Source organism: Rhea americana, unplaced genomic scaffold (assembly GCF_003343005.1).
Source record: "Rhea americana isolate MKP2758 unplaced genomic scaffold, rheAme1 scaffold_275, whole genome shotgun sequence".
NCBI classification, from domain to species: domain Eukaryota; kingdom Metazoa; phylum Chordata; class Aves; order Rheiformes; family Rheidae; genus Rhea; species Rhea americana.
The window spans coordinates 407,384-427,923 of record NW_028186396.1 but is presented as its reverse complement, the minus strand read 5'-3'; the positions used below and the strand labels follow the sequence as shown (position 1 = coordinate 427,923).

The following is a 20,540-nucleotide window of genomic DNA, read 5'->3' as shown; positions in this document are numbered from 1 at the left end:
AAGACTTTCTTAACTATAGTGTATGTATTTGCAGAACGACTTCTTTCGTTCTTCTGATACGGTTGTACACAGTTATATGGTAATATTTAAGAGCTTGTCTCTCTGTTGTATTAAACATCAGAAAAACAAAAACACATTAAAATTTGCTTGTATTTTTGTTAGTAGTGCAGAGCAGAATGTATTCAATATAAGAACCCTCACCACTGATTGCTCTTTGCTGGCCAGGATTATCAAGAGGAAATTGCTGTAGCCCAAGAGAATAAAATCCAGCTCCAGCAAATGGGAGAGCGACTTGCTAAAGCTAGCCATGAGAGTAAAGCATCAGAGATTGAATACAAACTTGGCAAGATCAATGACAGATGGCAACATCTTCTAGATCTCATTGCAGCCAGGTAAAACAGTAGATTTAATTTTAAGGACTATATGGGGCAGATTAATGTACTGGATACTTGAATTTAAAATCTTTTCTTTTGTCCATCCTTTCATATTAACTGTGAATGAGTTTATTCTCATCCATTAGCATGTTAGCATATTTCAGTTAAATTCTACTTCCTGTTTTACTTAATAGTATCTGAAATCTTTACTTCAAGAGTCAGTTCAAAACATATGCCTGTTAGAATGACACAGTATTGGTTACAGTTAAATTTAGTGAGTCTTGATCAAATATAGGTTTTTTTTTAGCTTCACTTGCATACTTGAAACTAAGTGCAAATGTAATTTTTTAAATCTTGGCAAAGCAATCCAGAAAGTGTTTGTCATTTTGAGTTGCATTTTCAGAAAAACTGTTCTAAAACTACACCTTATTTTTTCTGTTTTTTTTTTCTTTTTTTTTTTTTTTTTTTGACTGATGGAGAATAGTAAGGGCAGGTGCCCTTAGTACATACAGATGTATGCACATTGGACCTAACGATTCTCTTTAGTCAAGATCAAAAATGTTAATGAAATTCAAAGTTGTTGCTTGATGTGTGAAGATACTGATTTATTTACATTTAGACACTTTTCTGCTGTGAGTTGTGTTACAGCTTCCCTCCATTTACATATAATAGTTTTGTCACATTCTTGTATATGCACAACTTCATATAAGGTATATGTACTGTATGTTTTACACTTCTGTAATTTGGAAAACGTGGATTAGTAATACTTTAACCAAAATTGCAGCAAAAGGATTTTATTTTATTTTATTTTGTTTTCTCATCCCTTGGGCAGTTTTCTTTTCTCTTGACTTTACTGCATTCTTGCTTTGCAATCTGTAAGCATGAAAGCAGTAAATTCTGTGTAAGCAGAAGCATTCTGTTGGTTCCAGCTCCTTTTATAGTGACTTGTTTTGAAGCAATGAAAGCTGTGTAATTCTTAAGTCAGGAAGTGGTGCATTACAGACCAGGAGCCCGCTGGTTTCAGAGGATGTGATACATCACTGGTTGTTGAACATAACATGTATTTGCCATATTTTTGTTCACATCTTTTGAAATACCTATATTTCTTGTACTCATACAAAATATATTTCCTTTATGTTCAAACCACATCTTAAAGAAGTTTCTAGTGAACGTGATGACATACACAAATGGCAAAATGTATTTCTAAAAATCTGGATAGTCTGTGCAGTATTGGAGATTAGTGCCCTGTGTAGAGACAGGTGAGACTTCCGGATTCTGCAGCGTTGTTGGGGTTGAGGGAGGGAAGGTGTAAACAGACATACTATCCACTTCTTAAACTTTCTCGTTCTGCTTCCATGAAGCAGGGTGTTTAGACAGGCCTATACTAATTTGTATAAAGTACTCATTCCCAGATCACTTCCACTAACTAGTTAGACTACTTTAATAGAATGATCAGCATTGTTGTATGCAGTAAAACAGGTAATTTTTTCCATTCCAGAGCTTACTGAAGAAAAAAAAAATCCCTCTTTGTAAAGTTTCAGTGTTGCATTGCTGAAGTTGGAGGAACAGACACTAGAGAGACTTGATGCTAGGTTATCGAGATTTTGCTGGTTCAGTGGTAGCTTAGGCTTATAGCAGTTAAAGCCTATAGTTGTTAATTAACTGTGCGCAGTGCTTGTAGTAAAAGTCTAATTCCCACTGGACAAAAATATTTGCATCCCCCAAGCTAATTTTTAGAAGGCTCCAGAGGCTCTGCAGAATGTGTTGCTGTATATCTGAGTATGTTCCTATTTTGACATTTTGGCCTGAAGTTTGAAATGTATCGTACAACATGAATTTTAGCTGCATTCAGCTAGTAAATGATGTTGAGAATAAAACACACCTTTCCATATTCTGGATCTCTGACAGCATTAATAAATTATTATAGCCTGTGCATTTTTCTGTAAAGCAACAGCCATCCCTTGCCTGGCATGTTTTTTGTAATAGTTTGTTTGCTACAGCTGTGAACTAATAAAAAGTGTTTTATGAAAATGCTTTAGTAATATTATATGGTAATATGATTTCAGTCTGAATTTTTACCTCCTAATTTTTATGCTGTTTGGTGGAATTATTCCATTCACCTACAAAGCCCTCTTTCTTTCTCACATTCTGTTTCCTTATCCACTTTTTTTTCATTGCCTCTTCATTCTAAGGCCCACAGAAGAGACAGCTACAGAAAGGTAGTTTTATCTCTGCATGAGAGACTTCTTCCATTTCTGTCCTCTTAGAAGATTTTCCTCCATTCAGATGGGACTTCAAATGAAATAGTCTGATGTGCAGGCCAGCTGCAAAAAAAAGTTGCAGATGTTTACAGCCAGGAAACAGCTGCAACTGCTCAAGCTTTGCGAGGAAGGCTCTGTTTTATGTTTTTTTTCTCCCTTCCCCTAGCACTCATGGCCCACATTCCTGGAGATGAGGAGGCCTGGCACATGTTGATGAATGCAAGTTTTATTTAGAAACATGACCACTTGTCACCATTCAGTCTCATGTTATCAAGCAACGTCTGCTAACATTTGTTTGGCGTGTGAACATTTTCAGTACGGTACTCACCAGCAAAGAGAAGCTTGTTCCCTTCCCTCCCTCCCCCCGCCCAAAGCACAGTCTTTGCAGGCTTTTGGAGTGCAAGTTCTTCTTTTTAATGCTGGAAAATTTCATGGTGGTGGCGGAGGACTTGCGCGCAGTGGGGATGGCGGAGGACGGCGGTGTGGATTCGGATCTCCCAGACTGTGACTGTGATATCTCAAGGCAGGCGGCTACTTTCGTTTCCTTTTGATTGCTGCAGTTCTTTCTGAAGTCTTGGCGTGCTGGGAAACTAGGCGAAATACTGATGTGTAGAAATTACTACCTTAATTAAAACCGATTATTTTCTGCTCAGTTTTAAAAATAGTGGAGAATGATAACAGTATACTTTGTTTTACAGCTAGTCCTTTTGGATCCTGGATATACTTTTTATAACTGACACAGACTCACAACTAATAAAATCTCTTAACCATCTGGAAGAAACTCTAGACTGGTTTTACTGTTGTTTTTAAATACAAGAACATGTACACACATGAGAGAAAGCAGACTTTGTATTTGTCTGCTCGCTGTTTGTGTCATCAAAGGGGCATGGCTACAAGCAAAAGGCAGAGAAGGAGAAAGACTGTATAGAAAGTATTTCAGATTTAACAGACCCAAGCTAGTCTGCCCTGTATCTTTACATGCAGTTACAAAATATTCATTAAATACTTTAGCTCTGCTGTGAACTCAGCCTACATCTGACATCTTTTTGGATTTTTCATTTAACTTCTGTTTTTTCTTCTTCACATTATCTTTTCTAATAGTTTTCTGTTTCTGTTGTTCCCAGTTCTATGAGGTTATTGTTTGAAAGGGAAGACGGTCTGATTGGAAGAGAAAATGTAATTGGCAGTACTATTCCTACTTTGGACAATACTTTTTATTAATTGTATTTATTCTGATTTTAAAACAGAAATTTTTTTACAGTATTCAGGTTCATGAAAGGCATGTGCAATTGATACAATTTCGTATGATAACTGTTTCTTGAAACTGTCTCCAAATCAAAGTATAATTTTAGTACTTTTCTGCTTTCCACTGGCTTTGTACAGGCTAAGTTGAGATAGTCTTTCTGATTGTTTTGATGTTGGTTTTTAAGTTTAATATTAGTAACCAGCTGTCTAAATGACTAATACAGTAGTTATGAGTTCTATATGATACATTGTTAGGGATTTACAGTGCTGTTCCTGTTTAGGTCTAAGTGGAATGTAAGGCAGTCTAGAGTAAGACTGGTTGAATTAAAACTGTTTGGACTTAATTTGAGCTCCAAAATGTTCTCCCACTGCCTTGTCTTAATGTAAAACAGATATTTTAAAGATATGTTGCCTTCTTGGGAAGCTGGAGTATGGTAATTGCAATGTAAAAGTGCAAGTATCATAAGCTCATTTAAACCTTCAGATGAGTTTTCCTCAATAAACTTCAGAAACAATTGAATTATGCAGTGTTTTCCTTGTTGAGCAAGGTCAAATGTTGAAGCAATGGCTTCAACAACAAATGGTCAACAAATAAAAGTACAAAATTCCATTGAGCCTCAGTTATTTGTAAAATTTAGCAAGCTTGAAATATGTTTGTGCTTTAAAACAAAGCTACAGGTCCCGCCCTTTGTTTTGAATGTGGAGTCTTCATTTTCAAGCCGAGGAATTACTTAAAGCCTCTTGCAGTAACATGCAAGAAAAGCATGAGATTATTATCAAAATAATTAACTTTTTAAACATAGTATTGTAAATGAAATCTCAAAAGGTCACAGCTGCACTTGGCTAGAGATTCCATGTACTTCGATGGTTTACAATTTGACCTTTGTCTCTAAGTTTGTCTCTAGGCCATTAGCTTTCAGACCTTACCATTAACATGGAAAGATTTTGAGCTGCTGTATTTTTAATGGACAGATGCATCTTTGCTGCATACACGTTATGTAGTTGTTTATACACAGGCGTAATGTTCACTGAGGTGAAGAGTGCAGGTATCCTGCGTGCTTACACTCAGAAGGAAAAACTGTTGGGGGTGATGGACTAGACCTACCATTTGTTCGCAGATACGTTTTCAGAGTAGCTAGAGGCACAACACTGTTGAGTCATAACAGTAACTACAGCATGGTCCAAGAAGCAGTTATTTATTTGCCTGTACTTCTACCCTGTACAAGGAGTCTATTGCGTTAGACTCTAAAATAGAGAATGTTATGACACCTCTAAAAGTATGTCTGAGGGTGAGAGGGTCAGCATTGTTTTTTTATTTTATTTTATTGCTTTGGGGAATTTAGATGCAGGTATACTTAAAAATTGCAACAGTCCTTGAGGGGAGGGCAGGTTTAGTAGTACACATTGTTTTGGTTTGGAGGTTTCTTTTAATATATTATTTTTTTTCTTTTTTCCTTCCCATGACTAACTTAAATAATGACTCTGAAAACGGCTCTACTTGGGGCTTTTTTTGCTCAGACAGGGAAGCATTCTCGTGCAGTCTGACATGCAAAGAGGGTGTTTTCAAAACAACAGGCTGCAGACTTGCAGTTGTGCAAAGCTGTGCAGGTGCTGCAGACAAAGTTTAACTAAAATCCAGCACAAAGGTTAGAGTACTGTACAACTGTAAACAAGAAAATGCTGGTCACAGCTTGGGCTGCAGATGCTGGAGTAGTGTTGCATGTGCACAGGGCTGATATGACTCATTGCTCCCTTTCCTGCTCCACCACATGTGTAAAAGAGCAACAGCATCTATCCTTGCAAATCTAAGTGTAGAAGGGACTGGATTTTAGTTGTATTGGCTGTCTGTGAGGTTGAGGAGAGACTCAAATTTTTTTCAGATTACAATTCTGCAGCTGTTGATCATGAGATCCTGGCATTGAAGCTGTGTTTGAACTGTTCTTAACCATGTTTGCTGCTTATGAGCTAGAGTTTGAGCATCTGTGATSTGGAAAGAGATGAAAAATTAAAAGATTTAACAGTCTTAAAGTTTTTGAAGTTGATGTTAAGATCTCTGCATTTTCCTTTCATGAGGAAAGGACTTCCGTATTAGATTCTTAATGGCCAGTTACAACTACTGCATTGAGTTTGGAAATAAATTAAATAAATTTGCAGTTTAGTGTTAATGGAAAAATGCACATTACTGTGTTTTATGTATAGGTTAGTCTGATGGTGTTTTGTTTGTCTTACAAATCCAGCAATCTTTTATTTCTCAGCCCAGCTTCACTGGTGCATTCCCAGCTGCACTCATCTCTTAAAGCTTTTTGACATTAAAACACTTGTGTGGGAGAGCAATAGAAGCGTGAAAGGGAATTTTACTCAAAATTGTTTGTGGTACATAAAAGAAGAAAGGAAGATTGGAAACAATTTCAGAATCCACTAGTGTATTTTATGTAATGTGATGGTAGAAAGAAGGGAATTACTGCAAGACATTTTTATGGTTGAGACAAGCTGAAAAAAAAATATTGGGTGTTGGGTGAAGGGTTAGTCAGATTTCCCCCACTTGCTTCTCTAATGTTCCCTGGCATCAAACACCATTTGCTGGCCATTGCTATTGCTTATCAGGGTCACAAGGAATATACTACTTAGAAATCACTATGAAGTAACATTCCAATCTCATCTGTTGAAATCTGATGGCCATTAAGACTACGTGCAGCTTAAAGAAGCCCTTGGGATTCAGGGATTCTAAGTTCTTAGTTTGAGTTCTTTCACTAAAACTTATTTATTCAAGAACAAATCTCACCACAGTAGTTCAATGTTTAGAAATCATCAGGATGAGAAAACCCAGTTCACTCAGTGCATTCTATTGCCAGTACTGCTTAMCTGCTATTTGTAGCTTTTTTCTGGTCTAAGAAGACCTTTTTTTCCTTCTGTTGGTCAAATAACTAAATTATTTAGGATGTTTGGGATGTTTGTTGTGTGCGAGTTTATTTTTAAAAAATGTGGGGGGGATTCCCGCTAATAAATATTTAATTCAACTGATAGAGGTACGGAAGTTTTTAAAACTTAGTCTGGCATTGAAAAGCTCATAATTTTTCTTAATCAGAGCCTGTGAATGCAGCACTATTTGTATATATAACATACTTCCATTACTTAGTAAAGGAAGACTTCAGAATACAACTTGCAGTCTAAATTCTTTCTCTAGTGTGAATCCTCCTGAAACACAGAGAGAAATTACCCTTTGGGGTGTACTTATACTCCTGTTTCTTTTTCTTACAGGGTGAAGAAGTTGAAGGAGACCCTGGTTGCAGTGCAACAGCTGGATAAGAACATGAGTAGCCTGAGATCTTGGCTATCCCACATTGAATCAGAGCTGTCCAAACCTATTGTCTATGAAACTTGCAACTCTGAGGAGATACAAAGGAAACTAAATGAACAGCAGGTAAAATATAAAATGAGATAGAAGACTAAAAATCTTAACATGTTCACCACACTTATCAAGTGCATGATAGTGTGGGRAGAACCAAAGTGAAGAGTGTCCTAGGGCTGTCCATATTTACCTCAATGCTCAGAGGGCATGAGACAAAGAGTCTTTAAATATCAAGGCAAGTGGTACTTACTGTGTCACTTATAGAGCCTTCTACTGGTTCAACTTCGAATCCACCAGGAGCTGCTTGACATTCATAAGTCAGGTAAGGTACCAAGAGATGTAACCTGAGCGAGCTATTGCAATTGTTTTTTTCTGTTAAGGTTTGTTTTTTGTTCGTTTGAATTGTCTGTTCCCAGAGGCAAAACTGACACCTATTAGATCTTTGAAATTTTGCACATGCTTGAAAAAGACTATTTTTAGCAACCTTTCTAACTCTGTTTTGTTTTGCAGCTTGTAAACATGTTTGAGAATCACTTTGCACGCAAAGATGCATGAACTATATATGTGAAGTTAAAATCAGTTGTCTTATAGTGCACAAAGCCTTTATGCAGCGCTGGAACAAAGTAGTCCACACTGAAAGGGACAGATAGATGCTGTGTCAAGCAGTTTTTGGCATTACAATAAACAGTATAGCTAAGAATATTTACTATACTTTTTTTTTTCCTGTTCCACTTCACTACTACATTATGTGCATGTCTCACTGACTATGGAGAACTATTAGTTCCTTGCAGTAGAAGGAAATATATGGGCTCTCCATACATCATCTGCCTAATGTAGTTTTACTCAAAAGCACAGAGCTGAGAGGACTGTTGCTCTGTTACATCCCAGGTTGCAGTCCTTTTGGTTTCTTGGCAAGAAAGTCTGGTACTAGTGTCAGCCTCACTGGTGGCAAGTTAGATGCTCTCCTCCTGAGTACTCTCTCCAGAGGAGGAAGAAATCTATGGGAAGAGGAGTGCCAGGAGACTTTGAGGATAGTTAGTTAATTTATACAGTGCACAAACTTGCATTTTGATCTTTTGAGCTGAGCCTGGGGACTCAGTTACCCAAGAACAAAAGAACTTCTTCAATGTTACTTCTGGCTCCCCTACTGATTATCTATGTGGCAGTGCAGAACAGCTTATTAAACTATTATATGCAATTTACACAGGCTTAATAATTTATAGCACACAATAAGCATCACTAATGTGTGGTTTTGAGGCATTAAAGTTCTGTGTAGGGCTAAATATTGCTAACAGCAAACTAAATACCTCATATTTTTTAGTACTATCCCTATTCAGACACTTTATAATTTGTTACAAGCCCTCCTTAGAAGATGTGTTCTGGGCATGGAAACTGGTGTGTCTCTGTTTTCTGATCTTTCTTCATGGTGGTTCCCATGCAGTGACAGAATGCAGTGATATTCTCTGGAAATGTAAGTGGTTTCACAGGAGCTCCAAAGGCAAAAAATAGGGATGAATTTTATCCTGGGAGAATATCATGTTTAGAAAAATTGTAATGATTTGATTTTGATAATGCTACAGGCCATGGTCACGGTAAAACAAATAAGCAAACATTTAATGTATGGAAAACAGTATTTTTATGGCTAGCTCTAAAGATATTCAGTGCAGCTCAAAACACCAGTATGCTGACCACTTTCTCAAATATTTCATCCTGTTTTCCTTCTCAGTTAATGTTCTTATGTTCTTTTCCATGTTTGGTCTTCTACAGAGGCCATGTTATCTTCCCTGCAGATACTGCTACTGGTTCTTTACATGCAAGATTACATTAAAAATATAATATTGTGGAAGGGGAGGGGGCAAATCTCATTTCTGTAACTTTAATCATCATCTACATCTGGCACATCAGCCAAGGATCAGTTGCTGTTCTCTGTAATGAAATAGACAGTTAAAGTTGGATATCCTAGGGAAGTTACTGTAACCTCACTGCAGCATTTTCCTAGCATGGCAAGCTGCATTTCAAGAATTACTTATTTATTTGCTTTCTAAATCTACTRTGATTTGAAATGTGAAAAAAATAGTATTTTGAGGCCAATGATCAAGAAGAAAAGCTGTATATGCGAGACAGCAGTGCATAAAAGCAATGCTCCTTGTGTGAACTAACCAAAAGGCTAATTGTTCTCTAATAAATATGGAAAGTTAAAGAAGTTAGGAACAAAATACAAGACTGTGGAGAAAAAAGTATTGTAGACATTACTTGTAGAAAGATTCTGCAGGTGAAAGAAGAGTTTATCCCTTAGGAATCCTCAGGACCACCAACTTTGCAGTTCTCATTACTGCTCTACTCCAAAATAGTAAAGAGGAGATTGTGTTACCTGAACTTACTTAACCTCAAGTCTCATAGCTGTTTGGAGTATGTTTCATAGGATATTGCATCTATTTATAGTACCCACCCTTATATAATATCTCAGGATGAGGAGAAAGAAGAATAAGCACTTGGACATTGTGATGAAAGACAGCGCTTTGCAGGCAAGTAGAAGTACTTCTTCAGCCAAGGCTGAAGAAGAAAATACTGCATTTTTCTACTCAGTGGTCTCAACAAAATATCCATTCTACTTCACAGATTAGAAGAGGAAATGGATCACTTCAGTAACTGAGTCCAATCTCTATTACCACAAACAATTAGATTTTTGATTTAAGTTGAGCTAGCTCTATTTCAAAACTGCTAGGTTTTTAGATTTTGTATTTAGCTTTCATTTCCTGCTAGAAAGCAGGAACCTCATAGTGCTAATTGTTAGAAAAGTTCCTCTAGTTAGAGGTTAAACTTTTGTAGACCAATGGCCAATTCATACTCGTTCTTCACTTTTTGACACTGTAGTTTCTCTTGTATGCCATCCTTTATTTCACTGATAAAATTATAAAGGGTGGTTTCTCTCTACTCAACCTTAAATTATCCAAGTTCTTGCTCTCCTAAATAAACTTCCACATCTTTGATAATCCTAATAGCTCTTCTCTTTACCTGAACTAGAAGTTAACATAATATTCTGGATGTAATCTCCCACTTCTTTGTGTACATTAATACTTCTCTGTCACTATTGGGATTATGTTGCCTTAGCCATGTGTGTGTCCATCATAATTTATCCATCTAGTATTCTGATGATTCATTGCAAGTGTAGTCAGAAGTCAGGCAGATTTTTTTTTCCTTGCACTTTTCCAGCAGAAACAGTCAGTTGCTTATGCAGTTTGTCTATGTTTCAACCTGTAGTTCAAAACAGAAACTGAAATGTTGTTTCAAGATGAGACACTGGCATCAGTGCAGAATAAGCCGTATCAACCAAGAAACTGACTTGATAAATAATACTGAGCATACACGATAAGTGCTAAGATAATGTAGGTTTTCTTCAGCTGTTCTGAGTCTCCCTTTCTATTTCCAATGAAAACGTTGTAAAATTGGAAAACTGAAGGAAGAACAATCTCCTAGTGAAGATGCACTGTTGGGTATGTGCTGCTGCTAATCTCGTGCTGAACATGCAACTATGCAGCTAGCTCATGCGGAGAAGAATAGGCTCATGAAGGATACCTTTGCCAAATGCCTACAGTGGAGAAGGACATGTTTTCTTGTCACATTTCTCTTCCTAACTTCTGCTTTACATTCTCTGTGATAATGGGAAAGGGCAAGGAGTAATTCCACCATTCAGTGGTGATTTTGGTTAAATSTATGTGAAAGAGCCTCAGCTGAATGTGTAGAGCTCTGACAGTTTATACCAGGTGATGCTGATGTTCTGGTGTTTTTAGGTCCTGGGGGAGCTGTGCATGCTGCCACGTTCTCCTAGCTTTGTTGGTAACATTGCAACACCACTTGTGCAGATGCAATCTCTTAATATATATTCATCTAATGTTTTTTGTCCTGTTTGTAACTTCATTAAATTTTATTTAGAATAAGTAAAAGAGAAATGCTTTTGCATATATGCATGTTTTGCAATTTCTCTTGAGAATTAATTTCTTGAACTACAGGAACTTCAGAGGGACATAGAGAAGCACAGCACTGGAGTGGCGTCTGTTCTCAATCTGTGTGAAGTGCTTCTTCATGACTGTGATGCCTGTGCTACAGAAGCAGAGTGTGACTCTATCCAGCAAGCCACGCGGAATCTGGACAGAAGGTGGAGGAACATTTGTGCAATGTCAATGGAAAGGCGACTTAAGTAAGTCTGCGGTGCCTGCAAACAAGTATTTCTTTCCACAGGCAAAAATACAGCATGGGAAGTATGTGATAGGACWGCAGTACTGAAGTAAAGGGTCTAATGACCAGAAAAGATCATACATTGAATAAAACACAATAGTTGACGTGCTATAGATGAAAAAAATAACATTTTGTGTTGCATTAATAAATGCCTTTATACAAAGTACAGATGTCAGTTATCACGTTCTATTGCCCTGAGGCTTTAGATGGAATGTCTTGTTCATGGTGCCTCATAGAAATAATGAGGGAGAAACTGGAGAAAGTTCAGAGGAAAACAATAACTCCAAGAGTTTTAAAAAACATGACCTAAAACAGAAAGTTTAAACACTTATGGTTAGCTTAGAAGCACTGAGATTGATGAGGAAACTAAACTATTGAATGAGTGAAATGTTATTCCAGATGTTAGGACTTTTATGCACCTAAACACCTAAACACCTAAACAGTTTCASTTATGTCTGAAAATTGTGATTATGAAAAATTTTAAGACTGTGAACACTTGTCTGGAATTTCACAATATGACCACCTTAGCTTTGCTGAGCCAGTGTGGGTAGTTGCGCCTGTGCATCTTGGGTGTAGTTAGACTTACTGTGCGTATTCAGACCATCTGTACGCTATATGCCCATTATATCCAGAAGATTATCTGGAAGTCCTACATGGAACTGCAGCAAAACAATGAGAGGAAAAGGTTCAGTTATTTTCTATCCCCATCTAGGATAGCATGACTTAATTCTATAGCCAGAAAAATGAGGCTACCTTGGGCTAGTGCTATATACTCTCTGTTGACCAGTAACACATGTTTAAGTAGCTRATTGAATTCCTGTATTTATGGAGATCTTTTCTGTATCTTTTTAAATTATGAATCTGATTTCTATGATATTTAAGCAGTTATATAAAGAACTGTAGGTAAAGTATATGACTTTTCAAGAGGCTGTATTAAACATTGTATGATCTTTGGTTTTGTGGGATGTTCTTAAGGATGTATCTAGGAAGGATTTTCTTAATTTAGGCATATGATTTGTTGCTTATAAACTGTACTGATTTATATCCACATATGTCTCTATATTTAAATAATTTTGTATTATTGCTATTGTGATTTTTATTTACATAAGTATTTCTTATAATTTCTATCTTTGACTCATTATGTTTCAAAAATATACAAGTTCTTCATATCTTTATCTCCAGTAAATGAATTCAGAATTACTTTACCAAAATGTGAAACAGTGCATTGAAGTGGTCTCTATTTTACTTTCTTGTAGTGTACACATTATGCTATTAACTGATTTATATCAGTAAACTAATTAAGCTATTAATATTTTAGATTTTTATTTTCCTAGAAACAGTCATCCACAGAAAAATTTTYAGATTTACAGACAACTTAAGCCCTGGAACAAGGTGAACAGGTGAAATTCCTGTCATTAGATTAGATTTGACAATACATCATCAATAAAGTATAAATTTTTCCTCAAAGTACTAAGTGGATCAGGTGCCTTTCAGAACTATATGTCTGAGTTTTGAGAAAATGTTTTCTGTGTTTGAAAGACAAAGTCCTGCTATAGTACAATCTGCCACAAATAAGATGACATACTTGTGGATGACTACAAAAAAATGTTTGTGTCACTTTGCAATGCAGAATGATGACTGACAACTTTAAAACGTATGCTGCAGCTTCTTTAGTTTTGTGTAAGAAAAGTTTCTGTAGCTGTAGGTAGTGTGGAATTTCTCATCTCTAAAATATTTGTTTAGCTACCTTTGCTGGACTGCATTTCTGAAGTTATTTGGCATACACTCAGATTTTTAAAACTATTCCATGCTTAAAATGTTCCTTTTATACTGGTTCCAAAATTAGATTTACAGCACTCTCTAAAATGTTGTCATCATCTTATTCCAGCTCAATCTGGAATGAGCCAGCCTTTTCTGTGGTCTTTTTATCAATTGTGCTGCCTGAGTTAGATTAAAAGCCAGTTACTGTTTGGTGTAGTGCTAGTCTGCTATTGCAGATGATAAGTATGGTAGGTCAGCTGGCCTTCAGTCCAAGCATTCCCTAATTTTCCATTATCTATTGCAGAATTGAAGAGACGTGGCGTCTATGGCAAAAGTTTCTGGATGACTACTCTAGATTTGAAGACTGGTTAAAAATCTCTGAAAGGACAGCTGCTTCCCCAAGCTCCTCTGGTGTACTTTACACTGTTGCTAAGGAAGAACTAAAGAAATTTGAGGTGACTTATAATACTTGAAATTTAATATCTACTGATCACATTACAGTAGCCAGCTGGTGTTCTTCCTTCCCATACATAAGTCACTCGACAGAGACACTGTATTAATGTATTGGAGTTGATGATTTTGCAGCTGCCCTCACTGGCAGGTTTTTAAGACAAAGGAGCAGTAGACAGTAGAAACTGAAAACACTAGTAAGTCGATTCATTCTCATGTACCATTTGTTCACCAAARTTACATTTCTCAGTTTTTTTTTCTTCTGCAGCTTTTAAATATGCTCAGTGAGTAGGTACTTCATAACATTATAAATCTCTCTAGAGCACATATCCTTTCATATGCATTTCACATATTTTTGCTTTTGCTATGATTTCATCCCTTTACTTCTGTCTGTAATATTCTGAAACCATCCCTTTACCTTTTCCTGTATTATGCACAATACCCCCATTTTAAAGCTTGATCCTTGAAATGCATGTATGTGCAAGTGTTATTGTATGTCCACACGGTGTCCCTCATGACTTACAAGTTAAGTGTATGTTTGAAAATTGAGAAGTTATCACTTCAATCAATGCTTAACAGCACATTACATAACTCTGTTGTGTCAACTACAGTGTGATGCTAGTCACGTAATTGCAATGGGATATGTGTGTGGTCGTTGAATATCTTCTGCTCAACTTCAGATTTGCAAGGAAAATACTGACATGAAAGAGAAGAATAATTTAAAGAAAGAGAACAAGTTATGGGCACTGTTTAGAGAGTTCTGTAAAGAGTCAGATGCTATGAAGTGTATGCTGTGAAGAAGAACTGCAAATTTTAAACAATATCTAAGACCAGTTAATCCTTTTTGGTCTAACAAATACATCAAAAACATGAACTGCAAAGCTTTAGAACATCTTAGCCAGAGTCAGATTTTATTATCGACAGTGACATTTCAGAATGTACTGGCCAGGTTTTATTGTTAAACGCTACCAGACCTCTTAATTAGGATGAGGTAGAAAGCTGCCATAGAATACTGATGTTTGCTTCCTGGCCATGAATACGTTGTCTCAGACATTCTTTCCCTTGTCCCTTCTTCCAGTGATCACGATCTGATCTGTTTAGAGAGTTACTGTATGGGAAGTGGTACCAAATATATCTTGGCTGTCTTTGATTTTCACAGCTGACCTGACTTTGCCCGATGTCTGTTTCACTGAATGTGCTTTCTTGCTTTTTATGCCGACCTTCCCTTTCCTGCAGGCTCATGGAATTTTTACTGCCTACGTAGGGTCAGCAGAACTAGCTATAAAGAGAACAGTTTAGAAGCCTTTCCTGGGGCTGCTTTGCATGTAGTTTGGTTCTACTTCTTTTTTTTGGCGGGGGGGAAGGTGGGAGGGAGGAGGGGAGGGAGGAAAGGAGTACATAGTTTCTACAGCTACCAGAAAGCAGGGAGGGAAATCACAGCTGCTCTGGTGTTCAAATGCAATGGAATTTGCCAAATTCATTGTGAAGTTAGGGCTAACTATTCATACGGACTGAAGTGGTTTAGTAGTTTTGTGTTTTAACTAAACATTTTTTTTTCTAATTTTATATTCACCTCCATATCATTAGTTGGATTTTTTAAAAAATTGAAAACAAAGAATTGTGTTAAAGTCTTTCTCTTATTGAATGTGGAGGTATTGATTTCACTGCTGTTCTCTCCAGCAGTACAGACAAGTGAAGAGAGGTTACAGGGAGGAAGGCAAAAAATGAATTCCTATGTAGTTGAACTGAAAAAAACGGGAAACAAATGTGCAACTGCTCTTTTGCTAGACAAGGCTTGGTAGCAGGTGAAACAACAACTGTAAAGCTGCACACTTGTAGATTCATGTTCCTAGTAAATATAAAGTCATATTTGTGCAACTGATCTGAGATTCCCTTCTCTCTCTCTCTCTCTTTTTTTTTTTTTTTTTTTTTTTTTTTTTTTNTGCAATTTTAACTGAAGTCAGTTCTGCTGAGGATTTAATTCCAGTTGCAAACCCACTTGCTTGTTTTTAGTTGCCCTATCCTCAATTTAATCAGCATTTAAACAGACAATAGTTCTGCTGAGAGGACCCTGCAGGTTTTGCTTTTTTCCTTTTTTCAAACAGGCTCTTTTATTTTTTTCCTTTGGTCTTTTCACAGAAATATGCTTGTTTCATTTTTAACTTTCACTAACACAATATGAATGGTATATAGAATTTATATAGAAATCTTATTTGCTGATATTTTAATGATAATTTCTATACTGAAGTGTGTTGTCTACTACACACCTCCATTCCTTTTCAAGGGTAGTGTCTAGTTTTGAGAGGAATTGGTTTTTTACACTGTAAGCAACATGAGAGAGCAAATTTGCAGAACTACAATGGGAACCAAAAACTGTTCACCTTTATATTACTTAAATATTATAAAGAGATCTGATTAAATAGTCTTTTTTTGTTTGATTGTTTGTTTTTCTGTTCCTATGACAACATAAAAGCAAGCACTTTTTGAAAAATGGTCCAGAAATAAATTAATTCAGTGAACTCCTTTACAACATGCTGTCTCAGTTTGGCTTTGTGATTGCTAGTCACAGCATTAAACTGATGGACTAAACTACCTATTGTTTCTGCTCTCCGGCTGAATGGGTGAGGCTTTTGTAACAGTAGAGAAGGCACTGAAAGTGCGTGGYAGACACTTGCCCAGACATAAGCTGATTTGGTATTAGGGAAATTTTCTTTCCATTAATATTTTGTTAAGGTAAAACTTACTTGTCTACCACTATACCTAAGATAAAGAGAAGATTCCTTCAACACCATTTTTCACATTTTTCTGTAAATCTCAGAATATGCAATTCAATTTCTTAAAGCTGCTCAATGTTTGTACTATAGCAGATTCACTATGTGTAGGGAAATCCAATGAAACCACAGGAATCTTGGCTTTCTTTTCTTTTATTCTTTTAATCAGTTTCATAGTTCATTGTTTTGTTCCCATTCTCAAATACAAAAACAGAAAATTGAGCAGAAAGGGCATTCTTTCTTTTTTGGGATGTTTTTAGTCAATATAACAGATATTTTTGTTGCAGTATGTCACTTAATGAACTGTGTTAGTTTTGTAAACTTTTTTGACTCATTCTAATCAGAAGAGAGCCTTTCAATCAAATAACCCTTAGTAGGTGTCTGCATCCCTCCTGGATTCCCAAAAGATCAACTAACACAGGTCTGAGTGTAGAAGTGGAATCAAGATACAGGGAAAGGCTGCAAATGTTTCCTGATTTCAGTAAGTAAAAGTCTGATGGTGTCTTTTATGGATCCTCTTTTAGGCTTTCCAGAGACAGGTGCATGAAAGTCTGACTCAGCTGGAACTGATTAATAAACAATATCGCCGCTTGGCCCGAGAGAACCGCACTGACTCTGATTGCAGCCTCAAGCAGATGGTCCATGAAGGAAACCAAAGATGGGACAATCTACAAAAGCGAGTTACTTCTATCCTGCGCAGACTAAAAGTATTTTTCCTTTTTCAAGCCCTTTGGTTTCACTGCTATAGTTTTTGAATGACCAGTAGTCCAGGAGCTTCAGCTTCAATATGTTTATGCAGTCTTTCTGGGGGAATTTCCTACATTCTGCTCACTTTGTCTGATATAGTCAAAATATTAAATCTGTGAGAACATGCCCGGTGCCCTCCATCTTTCTTAGAAGATATCTTTCACAGCTCTGCTAGTTGCAGCTGGAGACAGTGTTACTTAGAAAGCATGGAGAAGATGAAAGAGGAGAGTGCAGTGATTTCAGATTAGATTTGAAGGACATGAAAACTGTTTCTTCAGAGAACCACTGTTTCTGAGTTACTTAGGGTTGGCTGGTCATTTCACGTAACTCATTTTTTCCCCTAGCATTTTATTGGCCAACGTGAGGAATTTGAGACAGCACGTGACAGCATCCTAGTATGGCTAACAGAGATGGACCTGCAGCTGACCAATATCGAGCATTTCTCAGAGTGCGATGTCCAAGCAAAGATAAAGCAACTTAAGGTGAAAAAAATGATTGCATAGAAATAGGAGGAGGGAGCGGAGAAGGGGTAGAAATACTAATGGGAGGAGGGAAGAATATAAGAAACATCATGCAAAAATGCAACTTGATACAATCCCTTACTTGTAGGCTGAGAGTTTTCTCTCAGAACTTTTAGGGTATGGTAGGTTTCAAAAGGTCCTTTTCTGTCGGAGTAGGAAAGCTTTGTACTGTGACAAATTTTCAAAAAGCAGTCTCGGTTCTGTGATGAACAGAGGAAGTCTCAATAAAAACGGTTAATGTCAAGCCTTCACTATTCCAACACGTAACAGTTTCTCTATTTGTCAGCCATTTCTACATCAAAAAAAAGTATTATTTGGAGAGGAAAAGATAAAATGTGAAACACATTATGTTATCCAAAATTCCAGCGTGTTAGTTTTAGCATCTTTGTCCATTGTAGACATTTGGTCATGGGCATGGCTTGTTTAGAGAAGGGTTTTCTTTCCAAATATAACAATTGAGGAATGAGATGGTAAACCATCAAGTATCACTGTTTTTGAGTAGAAAGACTGGTTAAGGAATGCTAAATTTATTTTCTGATTATTGCTCTTGCCAGGATATTTGGAGCTATCCTGTTTGTTACCCACATCATTCTTGCTGAAAAAATGCTAAGACTTGCATCCTTGATAACTTAAGTTGTTTTAATATTGGTTTCATTGATAAAGCTTTGGCTTTTTTACACAGGCTTTTCAGCAAGAAATTTCACTGAACAACAACAAAATTGAGCAGATAATTGTGCAGGGAGAGCAGCTAATTGAGAAGAGTGAGCCCATCGATGCAGCTGTCATTGAAGAAGAACTAGATGAGCTGCGTCGTTACTGTCAAGAGGTCTTTGGTCGTGTGGAACGCTACCACAAGAAACTGATCCGCCTTCCTGTGTGTAAACTTCCACGCATATATATTTTTTATTTGTTTCTTTTATTTCCATTTTACAAATGTAAGACTTAAGAGAGAGAACGCCATTGGAGTGCACTAATATGAAACTTCTGAAACTTTCCAAAAAATTCTGTGATTCTAATTTTTTTTACAACCCTGATCATGTGTTTCCCTTCATTACATGCTTTTTCTGTCCTGTCCAGGGAGCACACTCACCAGGTCTGGAATCTTATTAAATCATCATACAAGTCTGTGCAAATTGGAGATTTATAATTTTTATTAATAAGGGTGACAGTACAGGACTAGTGATAAGAACATATCCCTGCTCTGTCAGATAGTTTCGTTAACAGATTATTGAGTTCTGTTTTATTTAACAAACAAAAATGCTAAGGTGATTCTCCCCTTGCAGAACTGACAGATTCTTGCCTCTGGAACTGAACACACAGTCCAAGATCTAAAAGCAAAATGTTTTTTGGTAGCTCAAATCCTACTGCAGGAAAGGCGCAAAACCCAGGTTTTTCATAGTGTGAAAGAGTATAATTATCACAATAAAGGTCGCTTGTACCTCCTGTGGCTTGCTTCCGCAGTTTTCTCTAACTCATTGTCTGCATTGCAAGTGGCATCAGTAAAAAGTCTGGAGACATTTGCTTGATATGAGACTCTACAGTGCCTTAAGCAATTTGGATTTTTTTTAACCTCATCTGAAAGTAAGGAAAGAGAAGTGTGAAAAAAGGGTACAAAATGGAAAGTCTGTCAGTTTCCCTGTTATCTAGTGACACTTTTATTTCATTGAGCCCGGCTGAGTGTGCAGTGCTTCTGCATGTTGCGTTGATCAGTTCTGTTTGTGTTACACTTCTAGCTGACCGATGATGAACATGACCTCTCTGACAGAGAGGTGGACCTAGATGAATCAGCAGATCTCTCTGACATACACTGGCATGACAAATCTGCAGACAGCATTCTCTCCCCACACCCTTCCTCCAACCTCTCGCTGCCCCTTGCCCAGCAAATGAGAAGTGAGCGATCAGGGCGGGATACCCCTGCAAGCGTGGACTCCATCCCTCTGGAGTGGGATCATGACTACGACCTCAGTCGAGACCTGGAAACAGCTGTTTCACGAGCACTGCACTCTGAGGAAGAAGAAGGACAAGACAAAGACTTCTACCTTGGCGGAGCAGCTGGTGTAGCAGGTATGGTGGCAAAATCTGTGTCCTGTTTTCCCTCTGTAAAATGTTGCTTGTGTGATCACTTTGCCAAGGAGCTCATGGAAAAATATTTTAAATAGCCCCTGAAGATCTTAAATAGCTTTCCCTAAGTGATCCCACTGGCCTTCTGGCCTTAGAAAAAGTGCTGAGCGTTCCTGGACAACTGCAGCCTTGGAATATCATAGAGGCGTATGTGATATGACAGAGAATTGGCGGTGTCTCTGTGCCTGCGGTCTGCCAGATGGGATATGTCATCTGTAGCAGTAATGCCTAATGCATTATTCTGACTAGAAAAAAACTATACTGAATACGGCAAGAAGTATGAAACAACTGAATTAAGAAATTCTGGGGGAGACAGATCCACAAACAAGACCAAATCATGAAGTGCTTAAGTAAATCTTAACTCATTCCTTATCCAGGCAAGACTTCAATCTTCTGGCAACTGTAAGTTTAGCCTGAGGGTAGGATCTCAGGTCTTACTCTCCTCAGGTGATGGAAGTCCTTTTTAAGTGTGTATACTCTGTGTAGTAAATCTTAGTAAGCGAAAGTGCCCAAATGTAGGTGATTCTGCAAGARAACTTACTGGTATAGCATACTCTGATCTCATGGCTGTCTTTTAGTTTTCAGATCATTGCTCTGTTCTGAAAAGAGTCAGGTTTGCTTTGATTTTGAGGCTTTTTTTAGCAGTCTCTGTGTTTCACTTTTCATCCTTTTTACTTCTCCAAAAAGGATATTGTTATTAGAAC

The 20,540-nt window shown here is 37.2% G+C and overlaps 1 protein-coding gene across 1 annotated transcript in view; it reads left to right on the top strand.

The window, feature by feature from the left end:
* SYNE1 (spectrin repeat containing nuclear envelope protein 1) overlaps positions 1-20,540 on the top strand; it is a 313,359-nt gene that overhangs the window by 272,723 nt on the left and 20,096 nt on the right. The window contains exons 127-134 of the mRNA XM_085308428.1: positions 226-392; positions 7,139-7,301; positions 11,240-11,427; positions 13,531-13,681; positions 16,972-17,154; positions 17,539-17,676; positions 18,398-18,589; positions 19,449-19,779. Of these exons, the coding sequence (XP_085164554.1) occupies positions 226-392; positions 7,139-7,301; positions 11,240-11,427; positions 13,531-13,681; positions 16,972-17,154; positions 17,539-17,676; positions 18,398-18,589; positions 19,449-19,779 (1,513 nt within the window). The remainder of the gene's footprint in view (positions 1-225; positions 393-7,138; positions 7,302-11,239; positions 11,428-13,530; positions 13,682-16,971; positions 17,155-17,538; positions 17,677-18,397; positions 18,590-19,448; positions 19,780-20,540) is intronic.